Genomic DNA, 27,129 nt, shown 5'->3' on the forward strand with positions numbered 1-27,129 from the left:
ACAAAACGACATAACATGTTATGAAAGTGACACAAAATGATGTTTAAATACAAAAATGACATGAAGGGACACAAACGATGTTGAAACAGTACAAAAATGACACAAAAAGACATAAAAATGATGCAACATGACATAATAGTGACACAATGATGCTTAAATGACACAAAAATGTCATAAAAAATACAAAATAACACAAAACAACACTTAAATAATACAAACATGATACAAAAATGACAACATGACAGAAAAGGGACCGAAAACAATGCTTAAATATTGCAAAAATGACAGAAAAAGACACAACAATGACACAAACTGACATTCAAACAATGCTTAGATCATTCAAAAATGACACAAAAATAACTAAACGATGCTTAAATAATACAAAAATGACAGAAAGACAGAAAATGCATAAAAAACAACGTTTAGTAATACAGTAAATTACACAAAAATTACACAAAATGAAATAAAAACGACACAAAAGATGCTAAAATGAGGCAAATGACGTAAAAGTAACACAAAACAATACAGTCTCCTTAAATACTTACAAAAATGACACAAAAAGCACAAAAAATATGTGAAATTGACACAAAATGACACACACAAAAAAAAACATTGGCAAAGCCGCTACCTCGCCCGGAATAGGGAAACTGGGGCCTTCCCCTGGAGCCAGACCTGGGGGGGAGCTCGTACAGGAGCGTTTGGTGGCCGGGCCTTGGGGTCCCGTGGGGCTCGGTCGGGCATAGCCCGAAAAAGTAACACGGGGCCACCGCCCAGTGGGCCCACCACCTACAGGGTAGGAAGTCAGGGTCGAGTGCTATGCCCACCGGGCAGTAGGCAGGAGCAGGCGCATGGGTGTGCCGCCCCCTGGTGGCGGAGACTAGCTCTGGGGACGTGGAACGTCACCTCACTGGCGGGGAAGAAACCTGAGCTGGTGCGGGGGTGGAGCGATACCGGCTAGATATAGTTGGGCTCGCCTCCACGCACAGCAAGGGTTCTGGAACCAGAATCCTGGAGAGGGGTTGGACTCTCTCCTACTCCGGAGTTGCCCAGGGTGAGAGGCGCCGGGCGGGCGTGGGGATACTCACAAGCCCCTGGCTGAGCGCCGCTTTGTTGGAGTTCTCCCCGGAGAACGAGAGGGTCGCCTCTCTGCGACTTCGTGTTGCAGGGGGGAAAACTCTGACTGTTGTCTGTGCTTATGCGCCGAACAGCAGTTCAGAGTATTCGGCCTTCTTGGAGTCTCTGGGTGGGGTCCTGGAAGGGGTACTGCCCGGGGATTCCATAGTTCTCCTGGGAGGCTTCAACGCTCACATGGGCAACGATGGAGAAACCTGGAGGGGGGTGATTGGGAGGAACGGCCTGCCCGATCTGAACCCAAGTGGTGTTCTGTTATTGGACTTCTGTGCTAGTCATGATTTGGCCATAACAAACACCATGTTCGAGCATAAGGTTGCTCATAAGTGTACTTGGATCCGATGGCTGGGAAGACAGACCTGGTAAACCCAAACGTGTAATGCGGGTGAACTGGGAACGTCTGACAGAGGACCCTGTCCGTAGGGTTTTCAACCTCCACCTCCGGAAGAGTTTCTCCTGCATCCCGGGGGACGTTGGGTACATGGATTCTGAGTGGTCCATGTTCAAAGCCTCCATTGCAGAAGCAGCTGTTAGGAGCTGTGGTCTGAAGGTCACTGGTGCCTGTCACGGCGGCAATCCAAGGACCCGCTGGTGGACACCAGCGGTGAAGGAGGCCGTCAGGCTGAAAAAGGAGACTTTTCGAGCCTGGTTCGCTCGGGGGTCTCCCGAAGCAGCTGACAGGTACCGGCTGGCCAAAAGGGCGGCAGCTGCAGCAATTGTGGAAGCTAAAACTTGGGTGTGGGAGGAGTTCGGGGAGGCCATGGAGAAGGACTTTCAGTCGGCCTCGGGGAAGTTCTGGCAAACCATTCGACGCCTCAGGAAGGGGAGGCAGGGCTTCGCTCAGGCTGTGTACGGTTGGGGTGGAGAACCCATACTGGGGATATCGTCGAGCGGTGGAAAGAGCACTTCGAGGAACTCCTGAACCCGGTGAACACGTCCTCTATGGAGGAGGCAGAGCCTGAAGACTCGGGGGTATCTGCGTCCATATCCGTGGCAGAGGTCGCCGAGGTAGTTAAAAAGCTCCTCGGTGGCAAGACGCCAGGTGTGGACGAGATTCGCCCTGAGATGCTGAAGGCTCTGGACATTGTTGGACTGTCTTGGTTGACACGTCTATACAATGTCGCGTGGGCATCGGGTACAGTACCTGGGGAGTGGCAGACCGGGGTGTTGGTCCCTATTTTCAAAAAGGGGGATCGGAGAATCGGAGAGTGTGTGCCAACTACCGCGGTATCACACTTCTCAGCCTCCCCGGGAAAGTTTACTCTAGGGTGCTGGAAGGGAGGATCTGACCGATAGTCGAACCTCGGATTCAGGAGGAGCGGATTCCGTCCCGGTCGTGGAACAGCGGACCAGATCTTTACCCTTGCTGAGGGTCCCATGACCCTGCTGAGGGGGTCATGGGAGTATGACCTGCCAGTCTACATGTGTTTTGTAGATCTGGAGAAGGCCTACGACCGTGTCCCCCAAGGGGCTTTGTGGGGGGCACTGCGGGACTATGGGGTCCGAGGCGCGTTGTTACGGGCCGTTCGGTCCCTGTACAACCAAAGTGAGAGCTGTGTCCACATACTCGGCATTAAGTCAGACACGTTTCCGGTGGGTGTTGGACTCCGCCAGGGCTGCCCCTTGTCTCCAATCCTGTTTGTGGTTTTCACGGACAGGATTTCAAGGCGCAGTCGTGGTGGGGAGGGTTTTCGGTTTGGGAGCCTCAGGATCGCTTCTCTGCTTTTTGCGGATGATGTGGTTTTGTTGGCATCCTCAGACCATGACCTCCGGCACGCACTGGAACGGTTTGCAGCCGAGTGTGAAGCGGCAGGGATGTGGATCAACACCTCCAAGTCTGAGGCCATGGTTCTCTGCCGGAAACCGGTGGAGTACTCCCTCCGGGTTGGGGGGGGAGTTGCTTCCCCAAGCGAAGGAGTTTAAGTATCTCGGGATCTTGTTCACGAGTGATGGGAAAATGGAGCGAGAGATGGACAGGCGGATTGGTGCGGCGTCAGCAGTAATGCGGGCGTTGTACCAAACCGTTGTGGTGAAGAGGGAGCTGAGCCGTAAGGCGAAGCTCTCGATTTACCAGTCCATCTACGTTCCAACCCTCACCTATGGTCATGAGCTTTGGGTAGTGACCGAAAGAACAAGATCGTGGATACAAGCGGCCGAAATGAGCTTCCTCCGTAGGGTGGCTGGGCTCAGCCTTAGAGATAGGGTGAGGAGCTCAGACATCCGGAGGGAGCTCGGAGTAGAGTCGCTGCTCCTTCGCATCGAAAGGAGCCAGTTGAGGTGGTTTGGCCACTTGATTCGGATGCCTCCAGGGAGACTTCCTCTGGAGGTTTTCCGAGCACGTCCGTCTGGGAGGAGACCCCTTGGCAGACCCAGAACTCGCTGGAGAGATTATATATCTCGTCTGGCCTGGGAACGCCTCGGGATCCCCCAGGAAGAGCTGGAAAGCGTCGCTGGGGGGAGGGACGTCTGGAACGACCTGCTTCGCCTGCTGCCCCCGCGACCCGCCCCGGATAAGCGGAGGACAATGGATGGATGGATGGATGACACAAAAACAAACAATATGATGAAAGTTATACAAACTGATGCTTAAAATAATACAAAAATAACACAAAAAGAAACAAAAAATACGTAAAACTGACACAAAATGACATAAAAACAAACAAAATCACCAAAGTGACACAAACTGATGCGTAAATAACAGAAAAATTACACAAAATGACATAAAAGTGAGACAAAATGATGCTTGAATAATACAAAGATGACACAAAATGACATAAAAGGGACACAAAATGACATAAAAGTGACACAAAGCAGTGCTTAAATGGATAAACACTGAAGCACATACCGTAGTATTTACGAATAAATGCTCCGATATTGCACAGAGTTCAGGTTTGTTTATCCATTTACAGATCTTATGCAATAAAAAGTGTTTAATACTGTATAAATCATACATGAAAAGTAAATGAACCCTCGGTTCCATCTACAGTGCTGTGAAGTCTCCTGTCTGTGTATCTGATATAATATTTAAAATATATTCTATATTCTGTGTTTAATATTTCCAGTCTCCGACACAAGGGAATCTTGCTTGCATCTAGACAATGGTGACTAACTCATACATAATAATCTGCCAGGAGGTCGTCAATATTCATGAGGTGTCCGTCAAGATTCACAAATACATTTCACAGCTTTACCTCCACAGTGTGTTATTATTTTTATTATCATCATCCAGGAGGGGGTATCACACAAAGGAACGATGATTGCTGAATATTTCTGTCTTAAAACCTCTCAAGAAATGATTGTTGTTACTTTAAATGGCGCTAAACACAAAGTAGCTAATGTCCTTACAGTCAGGCGCATGAATTTTTTCATGTTGACACAGTTTTCACCTTTTCATCTCTGTACTCCACAACAATGGATTTGAAATGAAACAAGATGGGCTTTAAGTTCAGACTTTCAGCTGAAATTTGAGGGTATTTACATCCAAATCATTTGAACGGTGTGAATTACAACACATTTTAGATGTGCCTTTTTGTCGTTGTCAGTTTTGTGTCTTTTTGTGTCATCTTGTGGTACTTTAGCATCCGTTTGTGTCATTTTTGTGTCATTCTTATGTCTTTTTGTGCCATTTTGTGTTATTTTAGCATCTTTTTGTGTCATTTTTGTCTTTTCGTGTCATTTTGTGTTACTTTTGCATCCATTTGTGTCATTTTTTCATCTTTTTGTCATTTTGTGTTACTTTAGCATCTGTTTGTGTCATTTTTTTGTCATTCCTTTGTGTCATTTTGTGTTATTTTAGCATCATTTTTGTTTAATTTTTGTCTTTTGTGTCATTTTTGTGTTATTTAAGCATCATTTTCTGCAATTTTTGTGTCTTTTTGTATAATTTTTGTGTCGTCTCCACACCATTTTAATCGTAACCCTAAGCAACCAAAGAGTTTTTTAAGGCAAACAAGTCGAATGTTCCATAATGGCCAAATCAGTCACCTGAATCCTACTGAGCTGCATTTCACTTGATGAATACAAAACTGAAGGGAAAATGTTCCAAAAACAAGCAGAAGGTGACCAAACCCAGCTACTGATGACAACAGTGGATTCCAGATTTCAGGCAACCAAACATTAAAAGTGACAATTTGATTTATGGTTCTGTTAGTTTGTCCAGTTACTTCTGAGTCCCTTAAAAATGTGGAGGGCACATCTAAAATGTGTTGTAATTCCTCCACTATTCACCTGATTTGGATGTAGATACCTTCAAATTAGAGCTGGAAGTCTGAACGTAAAGCATATCTTGACTGTTGTATGTGATTTTTTTGTGTATTTAATTCTATGAGCACATATTTGCCATCATAAGGATGTGCAGGGATGCAGGTTTTTTTGTTCAAACATGTTGACACTGAGGTTTCCCTTATCTCCCCGTTCTGTCCTTGTTTGCTTAATTAATACTTTGTCGTAGGCTGTTTCAACTAATTGTTGTTGCAATTAGAGCCTTGGCTGGAAACGTTAAAGCAGCGGCGGCCCTCAGCTAGAGACAGCAAACACCACAGCGCTTCAAGGATTTATTAGTCGAGAAAACACTCGTCAGAGAAGTGGTTTCAGACCTTCAAATGCAGGGGCTGCTTGTGAGGCAAACTGCTGCTAATGACGGCGTCGCTGTGGCCCCTCGTGGGATCAAAACCAACCAAAACTACATTTGAAGCAAGAGAAATGTTGAAGTACTGCACATAAAAAGACAGAGTTTTGGTGATGTTCAGGATGTGGCTGTCAAACTTCAGATCAGGATTAAAATGGATTCCCAGATTTCTGGCTTTAGGCTGCAGATTTAGAGGGATTTAAAGTTGGTGCACAGATTCTTCCTCTGGGCCAAAATACTCCACACAGGATGGACAGGAAGAAACTTGTTTGAGTCCTTGACCTGAATTCATCCTCTAACAATAACAATTACACCACAATGCAACACAAAGAGCTACAATTTTAGTCTTAAGAGGTCAAAACGCTGACCTCTACAAGATCTTTATGCTGTGAGATTATAGTGTGAGATCAAAACAACAACGTCTGAGGAAGATATGTTTCATTTCATCACTTCTTCAGAAACAAGAGACGTCCGAAAGAAAAGAGTTGGATTAAAAAGGGAAGAAAAATGTAAAAATCTGGCTGGAGCACCAAAACAAGAGTTGCATCATGCTCATTTTGTTGTTTCCTTTTATAGAATAGCGTTACTTTTAAACAGACAACTGAATAAGGAAAGTAAGGTTTGACCTTGCTGACACCTGGCACACCTGTTGTTCTGTCCTCCAGAGACCACCGGACTGCGGGGGGGGGGTGGAAGATCGGACAGATTCAGAAGAAGACTGCATTCAAAGTAACGCTATTCTATAGCACCAAAATAAATACTGAAAGATAATGCAAAACAACCATCACATAATTGGACAGTAATTTTTTATGATTTATATACATTTTCGAGCTCAATTATGCATGACATTGTGTGTATTTTTTGTTAATGTTTACAATATGTACAAGTGTGAAGGTTTTGAAATTACCGATATCAAACGATGATGATGACGATAATCATACAAATAATAATAATGATAATGTGACGACCCTCCACTTGGACACCAGATGAACCAGATCAGGAGCTGATGGTCTCCACCTGACTGAGCCACACCAGCAATCAGTGACTCAGCTGCATTTAATCTCTCCTCCTTCTAGTCCAGCAGCACAGGCTGACTGGAGCTGTTTTGTCTTTGGAGCGTCAGCCACATGTGTCTGGTTTTGTTCATTTGGGCCTTTAAGGCAATGTGGAATTATTTGGTTTGTAGTAGACCTTTGCTTCAGTCACCATTCAGTGGTTGTCTCATCATTTTTGGTACAGCTTTGGAGCCAAGTTGTAACAAACTGGGACTGTCCAAACAGTAGAAGCAATGTAAACAGCGGTATCTTTTGTGGGTGAGTACTGTTGTGAATGAATCAGGTGGTTTGTGGTGTCAGGAGTGACGCTGTGTGTGGTCTGTTCGGTGTGTTCTGGTTGTTGGAAGGAAATGTGTGTGGTGATTATTTTCTGGAATTGGTAGACAGCTCTTGTAATCCTGTATATTTTCTCAGAGGAAGTTTGTCGCTACGTTGTGATGCCGTTGTGCATGTCTCTGAGTTCTGTTGCTGTACAGCAGTGGTAAGTCGCTGAGGTTCTGTCCCTGTTAGGCTTCAGAGCGAACTCCCTTGGGGTCCGCTGAGGGGTCGGTAGTGTGGTGAGAAAGTGGTTTGGAGCAGTTGTCTCGGGAGCACGTCCGAGGCTGCAGGTGGAGTCGCCGATCTTCGGTTGCTTCACCGGGCCTGCGGGAGTTTAGTGTGTAAATACCCGCCACAAGTCCCACCTGAAGACTAGGGGGGAGGTCAGCTAGATTCTGTGTGAGGCAGTTAGAGGGACGGAGCCACGGTGACGGGTCAGCTGTTTGAGCTGCAGAGGTTTCACTGTTAGAGCAGTTAAGGTTTGTATGAGTCATGGCTTCAGTGGAGGACTCTTTGAGAGCTCCATCAGAGGAGCAGCTAGTAAAAATAGCAGAATATTTGAAGATGGATGTTGGTGAAAAGCCAAAGAAAACAAATGCGTCTTGAAGGTAAATCTACTTGACGCAGGACTTCTCCAGCCTGAAGTTCAGGCTGTCAAGGCTAGTTGTGAGCCTGCTTCTCTGAGAAGCTTGACTTTGAAATTTGAGCAGCCTGAAAAATTGCTGCTGTTACAGGTTGAGCTTAAGACTTGAGATGGAGCACAGCCTGAGTTCTGCTGGGGGCATGGGTCAGACTAATGGAGGTTCATCTGCTCCTTCACAATTAGAACATGCCAAATGATGGGGAAAATTAAATCTGCTCCTCTGTGTCCCATCCCAGCAGTTACTCAGCAGTTTGAGCATCTTAGCATTGATTGTGTCGGTCCTTTACCATGTTTACAATCAGGGATCCAGTATTTGCTAACAGTCATGTCAGAGGAGAACACATCCATCCTATCCACTGTGGACCATTACTGCAAAATCTTTGGTTAAAGCGCTGACAGTTCGTTTCAGTATTTGGATTCCAAAAATCATTTGGAGTGATCAGGGCTCTAATTTCCTGTTTATACTTGTTTTCCCAAATTTTTGAAGTGGCTCTGGGTGAGACATAACTAGGCATGTGCATACCACCCGCAGAGCTAGGGGGCTCTAGAACAGTTTCACCAGACTTTGAAGTCTGTGTTACGGAGCAATTATTAATGAACAGTGCTTACTGTGGTTGTAGCTGCAGGAAAGCACCAGGTTCAGTCCGAATGAGCTGGTATTTGGGCATACCATGCGGGGCCCATGAGCTCTGCTGCATGATGTGGTGGCCAGATCTGACCCACTCCAGAATCTGGCTGACTATGTAAATGGTTTCTGGTTGTATGTGGCGGAGGAGAGTGGGCAGCTCGCCTGCACTTTTGTCGAGGAAGTAGGCTAGCAGACACCTCATGACAGCCTGGAGGCAGATGACGAGGATGTTCACCTGCCTCCCCAGCTCCATGATCACAGGCTCCAGGTGCTGCACAAAGTCCTGATAAGACTCTCATTTGGGGTATCAGTGCCAACTCCTCAGCATAGTTCTTCTGAATCTCTTCATACATCATATCCTCACAGACGCCAGCGTCGATCTCATTCAGGGCCTTCCACTGCTCGTACTGGCCCCCCAGAGCTTTGGCTGTCTGGATTGTTCTCTTCATGTGACTTGTCCAAACCTTCAGGTCTTTGATGCATTGACCTCACAGGTACAAACTTAGAGTGCTGGCAAACTTTACATGGAGACTTGACAGCCCCAAGTCTCCTCCGATGTGACCCACCAGGTTGAGCTTGCTCTGGGTCTGCCAACACAGCTAGATGGAGCAGGGCATGACGTGGATGTTCATGAGGTAGTACACGATCCTGCTCTGGATGTGGCCCTTGACCCAGTTCACCAGGTAGTGACTGCTGACAATGAAGATTTTAAAGTACGATAAATCATGGTCGTTGTTGTTGTCCAGAGGAATGTAGGTCAGTTTGTAACATTCGATCCTCTTCAGGAAGTCAGCCACAGCTTCCTCTTTGTCCAAATTAGTTTAAATCAATCCACTGGAGTTTAGCTTCCTCTTCGCCACAGTCGACATAGTCCGGACTGCTCAGCTTCAGCTGGTAAATGTTCTCAGCAATCATTTCTGGATCATCACAGATCAACCCAAGAAGAAAACCTTGCAGCTGTTTTCTTTGGCAAAGCTGAGGATGACGTCTCTACGCTCTGGAGTTGTTGGTGGCATCGGAAACCACCACCTGACCAATCTCTCTGGTGATGTATTCATACACATCCTTGAGACAGCGACGGCATGTTCCCATGAAGGTGGGGGGAGTGAAGAGTGCAGATGGCGAATCCTGTGTTGGTAGTAGGTAAAGGAAGTTCTGTAGCTGCTAGCTCCTAAGTGCTACATCAGGATGATGGTGGGGTTGCACTTGATGAGGGCCAGTTATGAGGCCGTTTAAAAAAACAAAACAAAACTGATGTTGGGTAAGCTGCAGTCTTTGTTTAAGCACTTATCCTGTGAACGGTGCACTGAGCTGTCTGTGCTTATCAAAGAATACTTGTCTCTTTAATGATATTCCAACCCGTATGCTTTTCATACGCTCAGCCAATCCGGCAGGGTTCCTACAGGGTCTCGGATGCAAAACAAAGTTATGGAGCACCTGGGAGGGCAAGATCCCTTGCGTAGTCCCCTGGTCTATTTTCCTCACCACACCCTTAAAGCTCTTCTCCGGGCGCCAAGGTTGCTGTGTGCAGGATCAGGAGGGGGGTTGGACGTAGGATTGGTGAGTACAATGGCCTGAACATTGTGTACAGTAGACTGTAACTTGTCAGTATAGAGGTAAATGTGGTGTTCCTAACCCAGGGCCTCAATTCTCTGACACTCCTGCTAAGCTTCAAAGTTGGCCATTGTGCTTCACATTCTTCAACTTACCCCTAACTGACAAGCTACTGGTAGTAAACACTAGATGAAACCAATGCACACTCGCAGCTTCAGCTACATTCTGTAACTAGCTACTTGGCAGCTCAATCATTCCAAGTAAGGGTAGCTACTGCTAACATTAGCTAGCTAACTTCCTAGTCTGTCGGACAGCGCCTGTGTAACCCCACACTGCCATGACATGTAAAATACTGCATTGGCATTAAAAATTCAGCACATGAAGCTTCGGTAGCTTTGCTAATGAATGTCGGTCACGTTCATTAAAGATTACTACCTAAGACAACAGTCTGGTATCTGTCTAGCCTGTGAAGGATTCAGCCACTCATGTAGTCAGGGTGACATGGCTTGTGTTGTTCCCGACTTGGTTCGTGCATATGCTGATGTTGAGCTTCTTTCGCTTTAAGTTCAATCTCGACCATACAGTAGACTGTTACTTGTCAGTATAGAGGTTTGTACAATTTCAGGGATGTGGGAAATTGGTGACCACTTGTCATAGCAAGGAGTTTGTGTTGTGTATTGCTGATGCTCGCTGTTTGACGTTTCCAGGGGGAGCGTCGTCTTAAGGAGGGCTGAGTGATGACCCTCCACTTGAACACTAGATGTGCCAGATCAGGAGCTGAGGGTCTCCACCTTGCTTGCTTCTCTCCCTTCGTTCTTTCTAATGCTTTTTTCTCTCCCTCTTTCTTTGTGATGTTTTCTTCTCTCCCCAGTTTCTAGTTACATAACCGTTTTCATATGTCATATATATTTATCACTAAACAAAGATTTTGAATCAACTAAAGTGTGAATTTGAGGTCTTTGTGAAAAGTGTCACTCTCCACTTCATCTCCCCCTGGGCTGACACTGACAGCAGAGCTGCTACTGACAGCAGCGTCTGGCTCTTTCTGCTGTCGTCCTGCATTCAGGATCACCCTGAAAAAGGTTTATACCTTTGGTAGTTTTGATAAAAACTGTTGGTTTTCCTCTCGCCTTCTCTTCTCTGCTCCACTGGGATAACTCCGCTTCACCTTACTCACCTCTCAAAATCACGCCAACAAGTTTGTTTTGCTGCCGTCTTCCTAAATCAAGCCTGCATGTGCGCAGTAACATGGTATAGCCCATGCATGAGAAAGCGTGAGAAAGGAGGGGGGAGAACGATCATGATAGTGATAAATCAACCATTTTTATGTTTAAGAGTGCAAATTAAGAAAACTGCTTCAAATCGAAGACGTTTATTAATCAGTTTTTATTAGATGTTTGGGGGCCCCTGGAAATCTCGGGGCCCCAGGCAATTGCCTGCGTTTGCCTAATGGTAAGTCTGCCCTTGACTGTTGTGAATGACTCAGATGTTTTGTGGTGTCAGGAGTGACGCTGTGCATGGCCTGTTCATTCACCAGTTAATGCTGAGTGGTGCATTCTGGTTGTTGGAAGGAAATGTGTGGTGATTATTTTCTGGAATTGGTAGACAGCTCTTGTAATCCTGTATATTTTCTCAGAAGTTTGTCGCTATGTTGTGATGCCATTGTGCATGTCTGAGTTCTGTTGCTGTACAGCAGTGGTAAGTCGCTGAGGTTCTGTCCCTGTTAGGCTTCAGAGCGAACTCCCTTGGGGTTCGCTGAGGGGTCGGTAGTGTGGTGAGAAAGTGGTTTGGAGCAGTTGTCTCGGGAGCACGTCCGAGGCTGCAGGTGGAGTCGCCAATCTTCGGTTGCTTCACCGGGCCTGCAGGAGTTTAGTGTGTAAATACCCGCCACAAGTCCCACCTGAAGACTAGGGGGGAGGTCAGCTAGATTCTGTGTGAGGCAGTTAGAGGGACGGAGCCACAGTGACGGGTCAGCTGTTTGAGCTGCAGAGGTTTCATTGTTAGAGCAGTTCAGGTTTGTATGAGTCATGGCTTTATTACGGGGGTAGTGGGGACTGGGTTTATTGTCTGTTTTGATATTTTTCTTTTTTGTATTTGTTGCATGTTTTGGGATTTATATTGTTGGTGTTTTGATTATATTGCATGTTTTCTTATTATTATTATAAGAATTTTCTATTGAGTTTCCCACTACCCGTAAACGCCTCTGAGGCAATAGGCTGCACCTGTTTGGGTTCTCGCTTCCTTCCACAGGAGCCAATGGTAGCGGGGCTGGAGGCGCCGGCAGCTGGTGGAGAGAACTATTTAGGAGTCAATGGAGGACAACAAGACAGAGCATCCCAGGATAAGCACTGCAGAGGGTGGCCCAGCGGAGAGGGACGACGCGGAGGACAGAGGCAGACGGTGACGCCGAGAGAGGAAGCCGGAGAGGAAACCATAGCGCTACGACATGACATACTCGCAGCGGCAGGGCAATTAAGCTCTGCCTGGCGAGTGAGTATCCTTCGGGGACTCTGTAGTAGCGTTTTGGTGGTTGCACGTTATTGTGATTGTGGCTTTGAGAGAAAGAGACTTCCGTACTGGCAGTGGATCTGTGTCTTTTAGGTGGTTCCCCCCGGACATGAGCCAGACTTAGGAGGAAGGTGGACGGATCCCGTGACGGCCGAATTGAGTGCCCCACGGCCCCGAGACGATTTGGCTGGTGGATTTTAATGAGAGATTTTACTTTTTAAGCGGATTTTAACGAAGGACTGAGGTGACGTTGGATTGTTTCCCCTGCTGGCTGCAGGCCCGAGGAGTGTAACGTAGGAGTTTAACCTATACTGTATGAGAAGAAATTCATCTTGTAATTAAATGATTGTTTGCCACCAGCATCTGGTTTTCTCGCCCTCTGTGTAATACTGTTGCTGACAAGGTGCTCCACCCGATCATTAAGAACCTCGTGCAAAACCTTAACAATATTAATAATCTGGTCATTCTTTCTTTTAAATCCAAAAGAAACCCACTCGGTGGGTGACGGCTTCAGTGGAGGACTCTTTGAGAGCTCCATCAGAGGAACAGCTAATAAAATAGCAGAATATTTGAAGATGGATGTTGGTGATTAAAAAGCCAAAGAAAACAAGAAACGCATCTCGAAGGTAAATCTACATACTTGATGCAGGACTTCTCCAGCCTGAGGTTCAGGCTGTTGAGGCTAGTTGTGGGTCTGCTTCTCTGAGCAGCTCAACTTTAACATTTGAGCAGCCTGAAGGATTGCTGCTGTTACAAGTTGAGCTTAAGACTTGAGCTGGAGGAGCAAAGCCTGAGTTCTGTTGGGGTCATGGGTCAGACTCCTGGAGGTTCATCTGGTCCTTCACAATCATTTGTGTCCACGGCTGAATGTTCTTCAGAAAGTAATTCTAGAGGTGGCCAGGTGAAACCTGTTGCACTCACTGCTCCTGGCAGGAGGTTAATGTCCTTTCTCCTGGTGTCTTCTCTCCCAGAGAAATTGGGGGGGGGGGGGGGGGGGGTGTCTGAAGTAAACTGCAGCAAGTTAGTCCAATTTTTCTTTTGTGTCTGATGGTTATGTGTCACTGGGAGGTATTAACCATGAAATACCAGTAAGAATTCTGAGACATGGGAGCATTTCATTTATTGTGAGTTCGGTGCTGCCATTCTCAGTGCACAGCCACCGCTCACTACGTTCTGATGCAGGGGATGGTGTTTAATCTGCAGCCTGTTCCACTGCATAAACTGGGGCTTGACTGATCTAGTTCAGGGTGAAGTTACTATGGGAGTGCGTCTGACTCTGCCGATCCAGGGGGTGCAGGTTATTCTGGGGAACGACCTGGGCAGCTCGTGTGTGGGCTGATGGACAACCTCAACCTGTGGTAACATCTTCTCCTTTTGTTACAGAAACATTTTCCAGAGGTGTTCATAGTGTGTGCAGTTACTGAGTCCATGTGTGGTGGAAGGCTGAGTTGTGTGTAGGATGGTGGGTCCTCCACTCTGGTTATACTTGACTCTCTTGTCTGTTTCTCACAGTGACTTGTCTGCAGAGTGGCAGACCGACCCTTGACTCGGTGCCTTGTTTAATTCTGTCTGTGGATGTCTTGAGTACTACATGTGGTTCTGTTGCAGAACAGGATATTGGTGAGAAGGTGGATGCCACATGGAGATGGTTTCATTGGTGATCTTGTTTGTCAGGTTATTGTGCTCCACAGGTTCCAGGAGGAGGTGTTGAGGACGTCTCATGATCAGTGTGGTCACCTGGGAATACGCAAGACAAATAAATCCTGAAGTACATGTTTTGGCCTCAGTGAGAGATGTTTCTCAGTATATTAGAACATGCCAAATGATGGGGAAACTCAACAAGAAAATTAAGTCTGTTATGGAGCAATTGTGTTAATGAACAGGGCTTACTGTGGTTGTAGCTGCAGGAAAGCACCAGGTTCAGTCCGAATGAGCTGGTATTTGGGCATACCATGCGGGGCCCATGAGCTCTGCTGCATGATGTGGTGGCCAGATCTGACCCACTCCAGAATCTGGCTGACTATGTAAATGGTTTCTGGTTGTATGTGGTGGGGAGAGTGGGCAGCTCGCCTGCACTTTTGTTGAAGTAGGCTAGCAGACACCTCATGACAGCCTGGAGGCAGATGACGAGGGCATTCACCTGCCTCTCCAGCTCCATGATCACAGGCTCCAGGTGCTGCACAAAGTCCTGATAACTCTCCTTTGGGGTATCAGTACTTGTCCTGGCCTCAGTGCCAACTCCTCAGAATAGTCCTCATGAATCTCTTCATACATCATCTCCTCAGACGCCAGTGTCAATCTCGTTCAGGGCTTTCCACTGCTCGTACTGGCCCCCCAGAGCTTTGGCTGTCTGGATTGTTCTCTTCATGTGACTTGTCCAAACCTTCAGGTCTTTGATGCATTGACCTCACAGGTACAAACCTAGAGTGCTGGCAAACTTTACATGGAGACTTGACAGCCCCAAGTCTCCAATGTGACCCACCAGGTTGAGCTTGCTGTGGGTGTGCCGACCAGGTAGATGGAGCAGGGCATGACGTGGATGTTCATGAGGTAGTACACGATCCTGCTCTGGATGTGGTCCTGGACCTGGTTCACCAGGTAGTGACAGCTCACGTTGAAGATTTTGATGTACGATAAGTTCTGGTCCTTGTTGTTGTCCAGAGGAATGTAGGTCAGTTTGAAACATTTGATCCTCTTCAGGAAGTTGGCCACAGCTTCCTCTTTGTCCAAATTAGTTTAAATCGATCCACTGGACTCTAGCTTCCTCTTTGCCACAGTCGATTTAGTCCGGACCGCTCAGCTTCACCTGTTTAATGTTCTCAGCAATCATTTCTGGATCATCACAGATCAACCCAAGGAGAAAACCTTGCAGCCGTTTTCTTTGGCAAAGCTGAGGATGACGTCTCTACGCTCTGGAGTTGTTGGTGGCATCGGAAATCACCACCTGACCATCTCCCTGGTGATGTATTCATACACATCCTTGAGACAGCGACAGCATGTGTTGGTAGTAGGTGCAAGAAGTTCTGTAGCTGCTAGCTCCTCAGTGCTACATCAGGATGATGGTGTGGTTGCACCTGAAGAGGGCCAGTTATGAGGCCATCAAAAAAAACTGATGTTGGGTAAGCTGGAGTCTTTGTTTAAGACTTATCCAGTGAATGGTGCACTGAGCTGTCTCCTCTTATCGAAGAATACTTGTCTCTTTAATAATGTCCCAACCCGTACTCTTTTCATAGGCTCAGCCAATCCGGTAGGGTTCCTACAGGGTCTCGAATGCAAAACAAAGTTATGGAGCACCTGGGAGGGCAAGAGCCCCTGGTCTGTCTTCCTCCCCACACCCTTAAAGCTCTTCTCCGGGTGCCACGGTTGCTGTGTCCAGGATCGGGCCGGGGGTTCGAAGTAGGATCGGTGAGTACGATCGCCCGAACATTGTGTATAGTAGACTGTAACTTGACAGTTTGGAGCAGGGGTCGGCAAGTAGATATGGCTTCGGGCCAAAATGTTTGTAAACAATCGAAGAGCGGGCCAACCTGCGGGGGGATGCGCTCTGATCCCGCAAGCGGAGGGGGATACCGCGAGCAGCGGAGCTTCTATAGCTGATCGCCGCTGCTTGGGACACATGTCTCAATTCTGATCACAGATGTATTAATAAAAATGTCTCCTGAGACACATGTTTTGCACACACTGTTGCTCAGTAAAATCTGGCTGGTACAACAGTGTCTGACCAGTAGCGCGAATGCGGAAATGCTTGGCAGCAGCTGACCACGCAGGTTTCGTGTTGCGGTGACGGACTGGCTTGGCGCCGTGCCAAATCAAATTTTCAAAATCATCTGGCAGGCCAGATATTATTCCTGACGGGCCAGTTTTGGGCCGCCAGTTGCCGACCACTGGTTCAGAGGTTTGTATAATTTCAGGGATGTGGGAAATTGGTGATCACTTGTCATAGCAAGGAGTTTGTGTTGTGTATTGCTGATGTTCGCTGTTTGACGTTTCCAGGGGGAGCGTCACCTCCACTTGAACACTAGATGTGCCAGATCAGGAGCTGGGGGTCTCCGCCTGACTGAGCCACACCAGCAATCAGGGACTCGGCTGCATTTAACCTCTCCTCCTTCCAGTCCAGCAGTGGTCACTGACAGGAGCTGTTCTGCCTCTTGAGCTCCAGCCACACATGTTTGTTTGGACCTTTATGGTACTGTGGAATTATCTGTAATAAACCTTTGATTCGGGCACTGTACAGTGGTTGTGTTTTTGTTTTTAAATGGCTTTGGAGCAGAGTTGCAATAATATAGTTTGTTCTGAAAACTTCTGTAATAAACAAATTTTTGGAAAATTACAGAACCAATATTTCACAATGTGTTCATTAATCGCATCTAATTTAACAAATGTACCTAAAGAATTAAGCATGATTTTTAAAGTTGCATCTATCAAAACCAAATATTTGTGGGTTTATAATGCATTGCTGAATGTATTTTTAAAACACTTTTATATCAAAGGAAATTTAATTTTCTTTCAAAAATTCTTTACACTTTAGACACTTTACACATTTTCATATTTAGATTTTTTTTTAAAAATACAACAAAGAATCTGAATTGAGAAAACTGTACAATTAGACTTTTTTTTGACAGTATATGTTGTTCAACTGTTTTTGCTATAAAAACATGTTTGACCTAAGCTTATGTCACAACCTCCTGGATTCAGTGTCTTCTGTCTATTCCGAATAATCTGCTTGTAAATGCACATAGTAGCCTATCTGCAGTCCCATGTTAATGTTTCTATCAAGTTATTTGAGTAAACAGGAATTTACAGGGGTCATAAAACAGGATTAATAATACAAGAACTACATTATTGTCCTTAAGTGGTGCAAATTCTCAAATTTGCAATAAATCAAACGATCAAAATACAAAGTCGCCAACATGAGGTTTGAACTGTGGATCAAAGCAGCATCAATGCCAGTAAAGCAGAGTAGCTCCTCAGTGACTGCAAACAACTTGCTGAAGGATGTAGGTGGAGGTATTTTAAAGGTTGCTTTTTTCTCCACACCAGCTCACTATGGTGAATTTAATCGCATTCTGTGAAGCTGTGAATACCTGCGAGAGGTCATCCTTCATACAGACCAACTCAACACTGGAAACGCAACAGGAGGCCAATTACTGTGAATTTATCTCTGAAAAACCTTCTCTGCAAAAATTCCCTCCTGATATGGACGCAAACAATTATTTCCTTCTCCACTCGATTGGTGATGATTGCTAATTGGGGTTGTGTATGTAAACTGCAGGTTAATGAAAACATGACTGCTTCTCTGGATGTGTGAAAGCAGCAGGTTAGCCACAAGAACACACAATATTATGGACTAATGAACACCGGAACACATACACCTTGTACAAGAAATTGCAAGAAGAAGCTGCATTAACCATAACACGGTCCTTTTTAATTTCTTTGTATTAGTGCTATATAGTGTGTGTGAATTAAAATATATTTATTGTATATAAAGTGTTTATGTAGGCTAATATGATTTTTTTTACCAGGATATATCCTTATAGTTGCGCATGTGCAGTATTGTCAGTATTGCCTTAGAATTTTACTCTTTCTTTGGTGTATATATATATATATATATATATATGTATGTATTTTTGCAAAAATATTCACACAACTTATTTACAAGGTAGTGTCTACAGATACGGACCCGTACCCGTAGCCTGTGGGCTACGGATACGGCACTTTCCATTTGCCAGACAGATACGGACCCGTACGCGAGTCTCGCGAGTCAAGAAGCTGCTAACCACTGCAAACTGTTGAAAGGTAAGCAAAGGTTAAGGTTAGGGTTAGTGTTAGGGTCAGGTTTAGGGTCCGTACCTGTAGTACCGATGCTACGGGTCCCTACCGCTAGCGTCTACCGGGAGTCACGTGACCAGATCTCGCGTATCTGATTGGCAAATGGCAAGTGCCGTATCCGTAGTCCACAGGCTACGGGTACGGGTCCGTACCTCTAGCATGAACCTATTTACAAAGTCATAACTGCAATGCATAACCTAAAATATGTTTAGATTTTTGGTGCATCCTAAGAATTTATTTAACCTAAAAAGACTCAAAATCAGCTTCTACCCCTAATACAATTTACTCTGGCTTGCATTCACAGAATCTACAAATATTATACATCATTTGAATTTTATTTTTATATGCAACCCTTTGTATTTATATGCCCTGTAATTCTACAGTTTTCCTTTTTATTTCACAGATTTTTATATTTCTTTTGATTAATTTTCTTTAAATATATATACAAATCTAATGAAAAATGTGAACAAAATAGACATTAAAAAAGTGAACAGTGAAAGTCAAAACTGTAAATAAGTACAAAATGTGTTTTTCATTTTTTGGAAAGAAAATTAAATTTCCTTTAGTATAAAAAGTCTCTTAAAATAGAGTCAGAAATGTATCACAACTCCATAAATATTTGGTTGTGATTTAACAGATGAAACTTTGAGATATTTGCTTAATTCTTTAAGTATATTTGCTAAATTAGACATGATTAAAATAAGTATATTATTTGTCCTCTTCCATATGTATATATTTTTTATATTACTGCTTTTATATTCCTGTTTATAAGCCAAATACGCTATAAAACTGCTTTCATAATTGTGCACTCACTGCTGTTTATTATATTTTATTATGATTCATATTGGCACATTTCTAAGTGCACTTATTTTTGGCGGAAACTGATTTGACAGGACAGCTGCTCAGTTTCACTGTAAACAGTGCAATAACAATAAATGAATTCTACTCTTCCATCCATTGTAGATAATGCTGGCCCCGTCTCCCTGCTGAAATGTGAACATTTTCCACATCTGGACACCAGTGGAGTCTGATTTTAGATTATGTGGTTTGTCATGAATATAAGAAAAACCTACAAAATGCCTCAGACATTCTAACAATATCAGAGAACGTGCAGATTTAATTAATAATGACTGAATTCCATTTAGGTAATTTGCAGGTTCATGCTACTGGGCAAACTGGTTCACTGGTATTTTTTACTGGGTCACCTAAATGTTAAAGAAACGCTCTCTCTTTGTAGATATGTATTTCTACACTCATGTTTGTTTGTTCTCAAATGCAATGGGCACAACGCTTCACTGTAGAGCTGTGCATACGAGAGAGAAAAAACTTCATTTCCCATTATGCCTTGCTCCTCTGCAGACCCGCCCCCTTCGTTTGAATGGCAAGTTGTTTGTTTCAGTCCGACCAGCTGCTAACTATTCCAGTCGGAGAGCAAACATGGGGACCAGCGGTCCTCTGCTCTCCCATTAACAGGTTAGAAAAGCTGCTGCTAGCCGCTCGCGCACAAACTTCCGCTCCCACAGCCGGCCTTCATAATAAAGGCACAACGCTATAAAACTACAGAAAATATATTCTCATTTAAATCAATAAAGGACTCTTAGCCTTTTTATGTAGCCTAGACATTGTTATAATAACCTCAGTGTCAGGATTCTAGAAAAAAAAACAAGGTAATAAATCCACTCAGTTGCTTATTTTCTTTGCAATTTGTCACGTTTTGTTGGCTGTTTGACTATATTTTCTGCAGATTTAAAATAAATGCAGCAGATCAAGAACAACCACATTAGATACTTTAAGTAAGTCTATACTTTCCTTATGATGAGTGCATGACTGTACCTCATAAGGACAGCTTTAGAAAACTGCAAACCCAGGAAATGGCATATCATTCCATTTGCCAATACAAAGGCCAAAATATTAATTTATTCCATTTTGTATTGATACAAATAAGTACATAATACCAAAATATGCCATGTAACAGACCCTCTGTCATATCAACTATTTAAAAAATGGTCATTAAAAGTCCTATATATTGTGTAGAGGTACTAGTATTTTTATCCAGCTTGTGAAGACTGTTAAGACAGATAATAAACAATACCATTTCAAACCGTTTGATGATATTAAATCTAGAGTATCATGTGATTCACTGTTTTCGTCTTCTTCTACCAGCTTAAAAGGTCATGCTAGCAGGTTTATTGAGGGACACATACATAATAATTATTATTCAAACTGTTATGTTAACTCAAAAATAAATTCCCACAATTGAAAGAGACATCAATGAAAAAAAGAAGATTTAGATTTCAATTTAAGTTACTGTTTTATTTGAGATTCCATTTGGCCATCTTTGGGGTGAGACGAGAGAAAAATTGAATTTCAGGGGAATTCCAGACTTATTTGGTATTTAAAAAAATATTTTCAAACATTTTGTTCTCCTAGTGTTTTTTTCTTTAGATTTGATCTCAGGACAAATTTACACAACAACTGTATGTTCCCTGCACTGCTGGCATTTTTTGCACTTCTACATTTATTCCACAAGCCACTTTTTGCCGATGTCATTTATTTATAGCGGAGTAATCAGGGGTGAAAGTAAGCCAGAACGGTCCGGAACTGCGTACCGGCAAAAGATCTGGTGGCGGAACGCAGTTCCGGGAAAAGATCTGCTGGCGGTACGCCGCTCTTCCACCGGTATCTATGGGTACGCCGGTACGCCGCCCGGCCTGCCTGCTATTCATAGATATTGACCGGAGTTCACTCAGCAGTACGTGAGTGCGCATGCGTGTCTACTTCTGTAACAGCGACTGTTATGGCCAGTAGCAGCCAATAGCAAATAGGTGCGCTTGATTTATTGCACTGGGACGAGCAATAAATTACACGTGAAATTCCACACGTTCTTGTGATTGGCTGAAAAACTTTCAACAGGATTTACAATGGTTAGCATTGACGGAATGGGGTGAAAGTAAGCCGGAACGGTCCGGAACTATTACTAATAGTTCCGACAAGAATTTAAAACTACTTTCACCCCTGGGAGTAATACTCTATTAATTCATTTTCCATTCTTTGTTCTGGTTTATATTGTATATATTATTGTTATTCTACTTATTGTCTTTACTGTATATTGCTGCTGTAACACAGGGAATTTCCCCTGACATGGGGAGTAATAAAGGATTATCTCATCCTATCTTCTCTTATCTTTATCTTTATTATTTTGTACATGGATCATTTGAAATTTGATGGATGTTGCGCAAAATGTCATCCAATTCTGGAATGACCCACTTGCTATTTTTTTATTTGTCAGTATATGTTTCATTTTCATAAACGTTGTTCTTGCCATTGCCACTCTGTTTCAGAGAAGGAAAAACAATTCACCTTTTTGCACGCCGCTGGGAGGGCTCTTACTCTGAAAAGCCGCTCTGAACAATGGGTTCCGGTTGTGTGCAGCTTTGGCAGCAGCTCCGGTTTTACCTCTTTGCTTTCTTTATTCCACCCTGCCTCCCCGTTTCTTTCTCCGTTTAATACGCCTTTAGCCTGCCGTGTGCGTGTATTTATTTATTTATGCATCCCGTTTGAAAGTGTTTAGTTTGTTTTAATTTCTGTTTCAAACATTTTTTCCCCTCTTAGTCGTTCCTCAAATGAGAAGACGTAAAAGATGGAGCTTCACATTTTAGAGCACAGCTTGAAAGTGGCGAGTATAGAGAAAGAGGGGATCCAGATTTGCACTCACGGATTAATAAAACTCGCCTTCCTGGCCTCCAAAACAAGGTAACGTAACTTCGTGGACGTCGTGGCTGATTGAAAAGCCCCACAGCCACTCGTGTCCTTTTTTTTCACCTGCTCCGGTGTGCTGTTTACTGTAAAGGCTGAGCTGCTGGTCTCATTACAGACAACTGGAGCTGCAGGCGGCACCTACTGCTGCTTTCTGCTTTAGTCTGCAGCTCACTGGCTGTTTATTATGTTTCCAGGCCTGTCCTGCTTCTCTAGTGTCGTTTTGTAGATTTGTGCCATCTGTAGCCAGCAGGGGTGTGTGTGTATGTGTGTGTGTGTTTCTGCATGTGTATGTGTGTGTGTTTTATTTTAACATGTATAATCTGTATCAGAGAAACTTGAACAATTCCCTAGATTGTGTCCAGAAAAGTGGAGAATGACTACCAGGAAACTTTCAATTTAAATAGCCTAGGGAGTGACATGACAACAGGCCTGCAAACACTTGTCACTGGTGTGTGTGTGTGTGTGTGTGTGTGTGTTTACAGTCTGTTAAAATAAGCACAAGCAAATTAGTTCGCACTTTAGCTGCTCTGGCTATTTTACAACAGGCAAAGTGAGTCCAAGCGAGGCAGAAAGCTGCTAATCAACTCTGCCTCTGTGCTCAACCAGAAGTTACTGATAAAACGCACACCTTTAGATTACTGACCTCCTGAGGTAATTAGACTTAACTCAGGTAGCTGGAAGTACATGCAGATTGGTCATATACATAATCTGGGAAGCTTGTCTTTGGATCGGAGCCCCTCCTTCACACAGTCACATCATATTTAGCTCGTGTGATGATTTATACACACAACTAGCTCAATTTCACATAGAAGTTAGTTATGTTTAATTAAAAAGCAGAGTAGATTAACCAGCAATTTGTCAAATATTAAAATCTATTCCACAAAGACTTGATTGAAATTGTAAAAAAAACAAAAGAAAAAACAGCTATAGTCCAAAATGCTAAGAAAACTCAAGTAGTCCTGCAAATACTTGCTGCTGCATTATTGCCTAATCTTCAGATTATTCTTCTTGCAATCTAGACAAATGTACACTTTTCTGAAACTTGTCTTTGGATTGAAGCCACTGCATCACACTGTCGTCATGTTTAGCTCATGCAACTTTTCTGCCCAGTTTCACATAGATAGTAGTGATATTTAATACATACAGTAAACAGTACCATTTAAAAGTTTGGGGTCACTTACAAATGTCCTTATTTCTGAAAGAAAAGCAGTTTTTTAAAATGAAAATAACATCAAATTAGTCATAAATCCAGTCTAGACATAGCCTAGCCGCGCTAGACAACCCACGGCAACGAATTTAATTCTCTGCCAGGGTGGGTCTAGTTACCCTCCATGAGGCTCGAGGCTGGATTCTCCTAAAACTGGCCGGACCAATCACCATGAAGTGTAGAGTCAGAAGGCGGGGTAACGAAGTGACGACATACGCGGCGATTCTGACAGAAACAACCGGCGCACAATAAACAGTTATCTTTCGACTCGGCTTTGGCCACAGCCCTTAAAGATTTGAAGCTAAAATTCAACTTGAAAGATAAACAAAGGACGGCACTTAAGTGTTTCATTGAGAAGAAAGACGTATTTGGACTTATGCCGACGGGATATGGCAAATCCTTAATATACCAGTTGGCTCCACTGGTTGGGAAGCTAATGGGACTTAGTCACAATCCGCCGGTGCTCTCGGAACTACGTCAGCCTATTCGTTGCGCTGATTGGTTGTATACCTACCTAATTGCTGCAGAGTGATTTGATAGACAACCTCTTTAGCCCGCCTCCCTCCCTGTCGAGCTTCCCTAGACCCTTGTGCCGTCAGAAACATGGGTATAGCGTGGCTAGGCTAGTCTAGACATTGTTAATGTGGTAAATGACTATTCTAGCTGGAAACGGCTGATTTTTAATGGTATACCTCCATAGGGGTACAGAGGAACATTTCCAGCAACCATCACTCCTGTGTTCTAATGCTACATTGTGTTAGCTAATGGTGTTGAAAGGCTAATAGATGGTTAGAAAACCCTTATGCAGTTATGTTAGCACATGAATAAAAGTGTGAGTTTTCATGGAAAACAGGAAATTGTCTGTGTGACCCCAAACTTTTGAATGGTAGTGCTTTTTAAAAAACAAACCGATTATATCAACCAACAATTGAAGTATAAAATCTATTTAAAAAAACAACTATAGTCATAAAAAGGTTTGATTATTGATTACCTGTAATTAGAATTAACTTAAGTAATTCTGCAAATACTTGCTGCTCCTTTATTGCTTAAAGTTCAGGTTATCCACGTGCGTGATCGAGGTAGAAGTACAGTTTTACTGTCTTTTTGGAAAACTTATCTTTGGATTGAAGCCACTGCAACACACAGCGACATCACATTTAGCTCATGCAGCATTTCATACACAAAAATAACCCACATTCACATAGAAATTACTTATATTTAATAAAAAGAAACAGATTAGATCAACCAGTGGCTTGGTCAGGTAATAAAATCTATTCAAAAAACTTTGTGATTGCCTGTAATCACACAGCAACATCGTAATGTGAATGTACACAGGTATTTAGCTCATGCAACAATTCATACAAAAAACTAGCCTAATTTTACATAGTCATTATTTTTCAATTGATAAAAACATCGGATTCAACCGACAAACAGTTTGGCGAGTAATGAAGAAGTGTTTTTAAAATACTGCAGTTTTAGTAGTAAAACAAACAAACTGCTGTAGTTCAACTAGTAATTCTGGAAAATAAAATGCATAGAGAAAATTAAACTGTATTTTGCTCATATAACAACAGACACGCAGACATTCATTTCAGATAATAATAATTATAAAAAAATGAATTAAATTGACCAGGAGTTAAGTAATAAAAATATTTAAAAAGACTCGTTATAAATAGAAAACAAAAGCAGCTGTATTCAAACCAGTGATTCAGTAAAATAATTGGTAATAAAAATACGTCGACAATGAAATATTTTTTTTTTCTAGGCGATGAAACCAGAAAATGTTTGCTCGATAAACTTTAAACGTAAAAGAAAGACAAGATTTTTTTTTTAATTAATCATTTCCTGTTTCTTGTTCCACTCTAATCAACTGATCACTTCATCAAATGCTTTCAGCTCCTCTTGGTTGGCTGCCATCTTTGATCACATGCAGACACTTAAAGTCATCAGTGTATCGTCTGTGTCATGTAGCTTTGAGCTTTAACTGAGTTTTATTGACAGAATGTCAGAACTTACTGCATAGATGTCGATGAGGAAGTGAGCACACGATGCGTGAGGTTTTCTCATTTAACCCTCTGAACCTTAAGCAGTTTCTGGGTATTTTCCTTTGCTTCTGCCACATTTTTATTTACTGTGGGTTAATTTTTTACTGCAATATAAAATCCTGCACTTCTATGGAAACAGAACAACCAAAGCTAGAAGTCAGAAATGCATTTTGTGCAGTTCACCCAAGTTATAATGCCGTACATTCTAAAAAAATGCCATTTATTTGACAAAATAGTGTCCCAAAGGTGTTATCAGTACTAGAAAAAAGATGGTAGCTCCACATGGTAGAGAGACTTTACTACTTACCTTTTTAATTTATTTTCATACTTGTCTCCTGTCTGCTTTATGTAGACATGTCCTGCAGTTCAGCCGAAAAGTCCCAGAACTTTTCTCACGTCACTGTTGGTCACAGCTGAACCACAAATGACTTTACGGTTGTGTGGAGGAGAACGGACTTTTTGGTTTCTCACAGAATCTGTTTAATGCAAAACACAAATTCTGGACAGTTTTTAGAATGGCATTTTAATGAAATGTTGTGATTTGAAGCTTTGATTGGGATGAAGTCACTGATTAGTAGGGCTGGACCCGAATATTCGTTCGCTACGGTGGTATCCGGATATTAATTTTGCTATCTGAATATTCGCGCCCCCCCAGGTGTGCGAGAGGATGTAGGCCCCCTCGAACCTCGTCCCGGTTCGAGGGGGCCTACATCCTCTCGCACACCTGGGACACCATCCTCCAGAGACCACCGGACGGTGGGAGGCGTGGTCGCTTTGACAGATTCTGACAGATCTGTCAAACGAACCACGTGATAAAAAGGACGCGTCGCTCTGAAGAAGACAGCAGAGGCTGTCGAAACCTGTCAGCAAGGTAACAAACTTTTTCCTGAATTGTCGGTTTAAATAAGTAATAGTTTTGTATAGTACATAACGACAAAATGAACCTAATCCAACTATCTGATAAATGGTGTTTTTGCTTCAGATAAATAGAGTTTAACAGGTGAAAGATAAGCACGGTTCATAGTATGTTTGTGTAGGTATTTAGAGCCTATATTAAATACCCTTTAACAGCCTCTTAGTGAGAAAATTAGCTGAATTGGGAAACTGAGTGATGAACCGTTTTAATGTGATATCTGATGATGTTGTTTTACCAAAAAAAAAAAAATTACTCACTTTTCAGATTTGCTGGCAGGTTTTTAGGATAAACCAACGTTGCTTTTATGGCGTAATATTGTAGATTTCATATTAATCAAAGCAACAGCTAAACAAATCAAAATCTGCTTGATTTTGCAGAGGACATTTGTACTTAAATTTGTTTAAAAAGCAACACAAAATGCTAAATATAACCTAAAAAATGCCATAAACCTTTATGCAAACTGTTAAACTAAGAATTAAATAGCAGTAGTTATTAGTAGTAGTTGACATTTCTGTTTGATCAGTATTTAAGGTCTGAATTTGCAACAGGAGAGTGGCGGTGGCTTTTTGCTATGAAACTGTTCAGCTGGTTCTGTCACAGCAGGAGGCGTCGCATTTTCATCCACTTAAAATGAAACAGAGACCGCACTGGTTTGTTATCGTCACTGTTGGTGTTCTGTCTGTGGGTGTCACTGCATTAGATGACTCTGGTTTTGCAGTTTGTCTCATTTTCTGGCTAATTTTTTTTACTGTTCTCTCTTCACTCCCATCCTCCACCTCATGTTGTTGAAGGCACACCTTACTCTTTGATGAGCAGACCTGTTATCGTGCCTCATTTCCCCACGCATGCATGTTTGCTCATTTAAAAAAAAAAGTTTTAATCTCATTTTTAAATTGGATGTCTCTTTCT

General features: G+C 43.3%; 1 protein-coding gene and 2 pseudogenes across 1 annotated transcript in view; 1 reads left to right on the top strand and 2 right to left on the bottom strand.

Annotated features, from left to right (window-relative positions):
- Positions 1–8,379: 8,379 nt before the first annotated feature.
- On the bottom strand, positions 8,380–14,429 carry LOC127530656 (6-phosphofructo-2-kinase/fructose-2,6-bisphosphatase 1-like; annotated as a pseudogene).
- LOC110947642 (6-phosphofructo-2-kinase/fructose-2,6-bisphosphatase-like) lies at positions 14,299–15,395 on the bottom strand (annotated as a pseudogene).
- Positions 15,396–21,703: 6,308 nt separating this feature from the next.
- Positions 21,704–27,129, top strand: part of castor2 (cytosolic arginine sensor for mTORC1 subunit 2) — a 44,915-nt gene continuing 39,489 nt past the window's right edge. Inside the window, exon 1 of the mRNA XM_022210866.2 lies at positions 21,704–22,046. Within this exon, the coding sequence (XP_022066558.1) occupies positions 21,934–22,046 (113 nt within the window). The 5' untranslated portion in view covers positions 21,704–21,933. The remainder of the gene's footprint in view (positions 22,047–27,129) is intronic.

The sequence above is a fragment of the Acanthochromis polyacanthus genome, chromosome 17, assembly GCF_021347895.1.
Source record: "Acanthochromis polyacanthus isolate Apoly-LR-REF ecotype Palm Island chromosome 17, KAUST_Apoly_ChrSc, whole genome shotgun sequence".
NCBI lineage: Eukaryota > Metazoa > Chordata > Actinopteri > Pomacentridae > Acanthochromis > Acanthochromis polyacanthus.